The sequence below is a fragment of the Nannobrachium achirus genome (genome assembly GCF_963921795.1).
Source record: "Nannobrachium achirus genome assembly, chromosome: 24".
NCBI lineage: Eukaryota > Metazoa > Chordata > Actinopteri > Myctophiformes > Myctophidae > Nannobrachium > Nannobrachium achirus.
In genome coordinates this window covers 34327495-34331967 of record NC_137831.1, presented here as the reverse complement: position 1 = coordinate 34331967, position 4473 = coordinate 34327495, and the positions used below count along the sequence as shown (strand labels likewise).

Genomic DNA, 4473 nt, shown 5'->3' with positions numbered 1-4473 from the left:
TCGTGTTTTTAGTTAACTTGACCTTTCACTCTGTACTTGGTCTGCTCTTTTTTTACCTGTACACCAAACCTATTTGCCGAAAATAGCCGCAAGGCGTTGAGAGCTTGTAGATCAGCTATTTTTGGCTAAAGCTCTCCTCAGAATAGGGATGCGAGGGTTCAAGTTGGTAATTTAAAAGAATGATCCTATCACAAAGATTTGGTGGCCCCCCTGTAGTAACTCTGAGGACCCCCTAGGGGTCCCGGGACTCCCTGTTGAAGACCCTTGTGCTAAAGTCTTTAAGGACAACAACAGTCATCGGCCTTGATTGGCCAACCACACTCATGGGCCTTGTGGATTGGTCAAACATCGCGTGGCATTTGTGCCACTGCACCAATATGGGGGGTCGCACACATACAACACGACTGTGACGCTTTTACATAGCAAGACCTGGTGAACTGATCCTGATCTGCGGAGCGAGAGATGTTCCGCTGGACGGTTCACCTGAAGGAACAGCCAAAGAGGTACGAGAATGCCGCCGTGGCGGCGGCGCACAAAGTGTACTTCTTCGGAATCAACGGCAGCATTGGATGGGACCAGAAGATGAACCAGATTGTCGTGCTCGTCTTCAACACGGTGTCTTTGCGCTGGCTTAAGTTGCCCCCCGTGACGACCGAAGGCGGAGAATTCCCCCGCGAGGTTCCCTCCATGCGCTGTGGCCACACGGCCGTGCTGATCCAAGAAGAAACCATCTATGTCTGGGGAGGGATAAAGTGCGTGGTGGGTTTCCCGTACTGCAACGTCCTCTACGGGTTCCACGTCGACACCCACCGGTGGTTCAAGCCGGACGTTTCCGGGACCCTTCCGGAGGCGAGGAAAAGCCACTCCGCGTGCTCCTTGGGGACGGTCATGTACGTCTACGGAGGAAAACGGCTGATGACCGGGTGCACCAGCGACATCCAGAAGTTGGACACCACCACCATGGTCTGGTCTCTCATCAACGCCGGAGGCACTCCGCCGCCCGCACGGAACTATCTCTCCGCCATCATCATCGGGACCGACATGTTCGTGTTCAGCAACCGCTGGTCCTACCAGGACCACTACAACAACTTCCTCCGGGTGTTCGACACGGAGACGGACCGCTGGCTGGGCACGCCTTACGCGCAGCTCCCGGAGAGACGCTGGTGCCACTCGGCCTTCGCCTACTGCGGCGAGCTGTACGTGTTCGGCAGCGAGACCTTCGACCTGGACCGGGACGCCAACGACCTGTGGAGGTTCAGCCCAGAGAGCTTCTCCTGGAGGAGCGTTGCGCTCAAGGGGAGCAGCCCGTCTCAGATTGACAGCAGGTGCTACTGCATGGTGGGAGATCGCATCGTCCTCTTCGGAGGGGACCACGAGGCCAACGCCCTGGACGACCTCTACATCCTCGACCTAAGTCCTAGTCTGAAGACGCTCTGCAAGCTGGCGGTTATGCGGTGCGGTCTGGCGTTTTCGGAGCTGCCACGCGATATCCAGTGGGAGCTGGCTGCCATGACTACTGTCGGCGACTGAAGAAAAAACTAGAGTGCACTCTGTCGAGGTGCCAACTCGCGTCTTGTGCACTCGTGGCCATGTATGGCCTACTGGTCTGTATGTGTTTGGGCAAGTTGGCAATCTGCTGAGGTGCCAACTTGCGTCTTATTATTTATATACGCTATATACATACTGTGGAGGCTGTTCTCACTATTGGGGGAGTCACTATAAGACATCATATAGAATCTGCTATTGATCTGATGTTTTTTGTTTTTCAATTGAGTCATTTTGAGTTACTTTTGATGTTTTTTGTGCTGTTCGGTGCTGCCTGTATGTATATTTGGGTGCGCAAAATGCCAATGCCGAGGTGCAACTTTGCACCTTGTTATTGCCAGACCCATGAAATGGGTAGGCCTACATAAGCAAATGTCTGTCCGGGTTTTCTATATAAAGGGTATATATGATGATGACATGATGATGACATGCCTACAAAAGGCATGATGTCATAAATGATGATGACAGACAGGGGGTCTGGCACAACCAGGTTGACCTGGTCTAGTTTATATCAAGGTAGCACTTGTCGTTGTTGGTGATATCACCAATTTGTTGACGTCACCCTTGTGTGTTTTTTCAAGGGTTTCCCCGTTGGACGTACTTGCGCAAGTAACTAAAGATGCAATTCGGGGAAATTGCGAGTGTGGTTGCCGTTTTTGGTCAAGTCAATGGGGTTACTTTATAAAGGTTTTTGAGGTTACTCTACCAGTAAGACTCCCTAATCGGGAGATAAGCGTCCGTTGGTCGCTTATCTCCACAAATAGGCCAAAAGTTTGTTTTACCAATATAAGAGTTGGTTGCTAGGGTAAAAAACATGGTTGCTATGGTAAACAGTTGGTTGCTAAGGTAAAAAAGACATGGTTGCTATGGTAAACAGTTGGTTGCTAGGGTAAAACAAATGGTTGCTATGGTAAACAGTTGGTTGCTAGGGTAAAAAACATGGTTGTTATGGTAAACAGTTGGTTGCTAGGGTAAACAGTTGGTTGCTAGGGTAAAACCATGGTTGCTAAGGTGGTTGCTAACGTACACTAACAGACCAGCAACAACAGACTGTTGCCACAGCAACGTACACAAAGGTTCATACTGATGTCAGCAGTGTGATGTCATACTGATGCGGAGATATGAGCAGGGCAAAGGTGTGACGTGTGACGTGACGGACGGCCGGTGGAGGTTTTGATACTAAACTGCGACCTTACGGTCGCAATAAAGGCGTGGTGAGTAACCTTTAGCCTATAGCATACTATAACTATAAATTATTATTATTCTTTAAAGTAGGAACAGTCATGGGAACCACTCTAACAGAATCCCTTTTATGCCCATATATGGAGATCCCTGATGTCATCAATATTTAGCCCATATCCACTTCCGGCCTGGCGGAGAGGACGCAGGCGTCTGTTTGTTCGCCGCTTCTCCACCCGAGCTTTTAAGATTAATTTTAGCGTGATCCAGTATTGTTTTTATCTTTTTTTGCTAGGCTTAGTGTTCCTTTATTTCAACACTTGCCGCTTCCACCCTCCAGACCTCAGCCGGACGCTTTTATTTATTTTAAATTTGTATTCTCCTACCTGCTGGTCCACTGACTCAGGCTACCATCGCCTAGGAACGCTGCTACTTTCCCGGTCTTCCTTCCCGGAGAACACGGACTGATTCCAACGTCCCGGAGCTCTGGTTAGTCAGCGGCTTCAGGGCTAGCTGGCAGCCAGCAGCAAGCAGTCAGTTCCTCGCCGTCAGTGGATCCTTCTGGCTAGTCAGCGGTCTTAGGGCTAGCTGGCAGTCAGTCGTACAACAGCAGCAGCTCCGTGCTGTCAGTGGGGTTAGCGGCTACCATAGCCTGCTTTTTCTCCTCCTCTGTCCTCCCTCCGCTGAACCCACCATGCTCTGGATCACCCTGGTGTCTCTGTGTTTCCATCTCGCCCGGTCAACAACTGTGCGACCAGCGGCTAACAACACCAGGCTATCGTCCACCTCGGCTAACATGCCTCTTCAATACTCCACCTTGCAACTCCTCAAACTCAACAATCACACCATCGTTCCATCCATCATCACAGCCATCAAACAACACGGATTGTTACGCCGCACTAAATACATCCACCGAAGCTCCCGAAGTAAGTTTTCCTACTCCCGGTCTGACCATTCAACTATCCCCTCACTCTGGACAACTGAACGCGCTGCCCCAGCTGCATTACGTCATCACAACAAACAACACGTGCGCTCTGCCTGTCTCCAGCCACTGATCAAAGCCCCACCTCCTGCCCAACTCTACTCCACTCTCAAAATATCCCTGTTCAACACCCGCGCACTATCTGACAAAGGACCCACTCTCAGTGAATTTATTATGGACAAAAATATCGATTTCTTCTGCATTACTGAAACATGGCAAAAACCACAGGACTATTTTTCACTCAACCAATGCACTCCTCCTGGATATGTTTACATGGACAAAGCCCGCGACAACAAACGTGGTGGTGGCCTGGCCATAATACACCGTGAGCAAATAAAAACCAGCCCTGTCACCATTCCATCCTCCTCCTCATTTGAACACCTGGTTTTTAAACTATCTGGACCCAAACCCCTGGTAACTGCAGTAATATATCGCCCCCCCAAACCCAACCCATCATTCCCCTCTGACTTTTCTACATTCCTCACTCACCTCTGTGCTATTTCCCCATCCCTTCTCTTAATTGGCGATTTCAACTTTCACATTGACTCTGCAAACTCTCCCGCTGCCATAGAATTATTGGACATTTTAAACCTATTCAACATCACCCAGCACGTTGATTTTCCAACTCATAATAAAGGACACACCCTGGATCTCATCTGCACTACCGGAACCACCATCAGTAATCTCACCACCTCCGGCACCACTCTCAAACACATCTCTGACCATCTGGCCCTCACCATGGATATTGACATCCCCACCCCCGTCAC

The 4473-nt window shown here is 50.0% G+C and overlaps 1 protein-coding gene across 1 annotated transcript; it reads left to right on the top strand.

Annotated features, from left to right (window-relative positions):
* Positions 1-462: 462 nt before the first annotated feature.
* Positions 463-1530, top strand: LOC308280243 (kelch domain-containing protein 3-like; the record flags this gene model as incomplete). Its single annotated transcript, XM_080720504.1, has 1 exon — positions 463-1530. The coding sequence occupies one exon, from the start codon at positions 463-465 to the stop codon at positions 1528-1530; it is 1068 nt and encodes a 355-aa protein (XP_080576630.1).
* Between the last annotated feature and the right edge of the window lie 2943 nt (positions 1531-4473).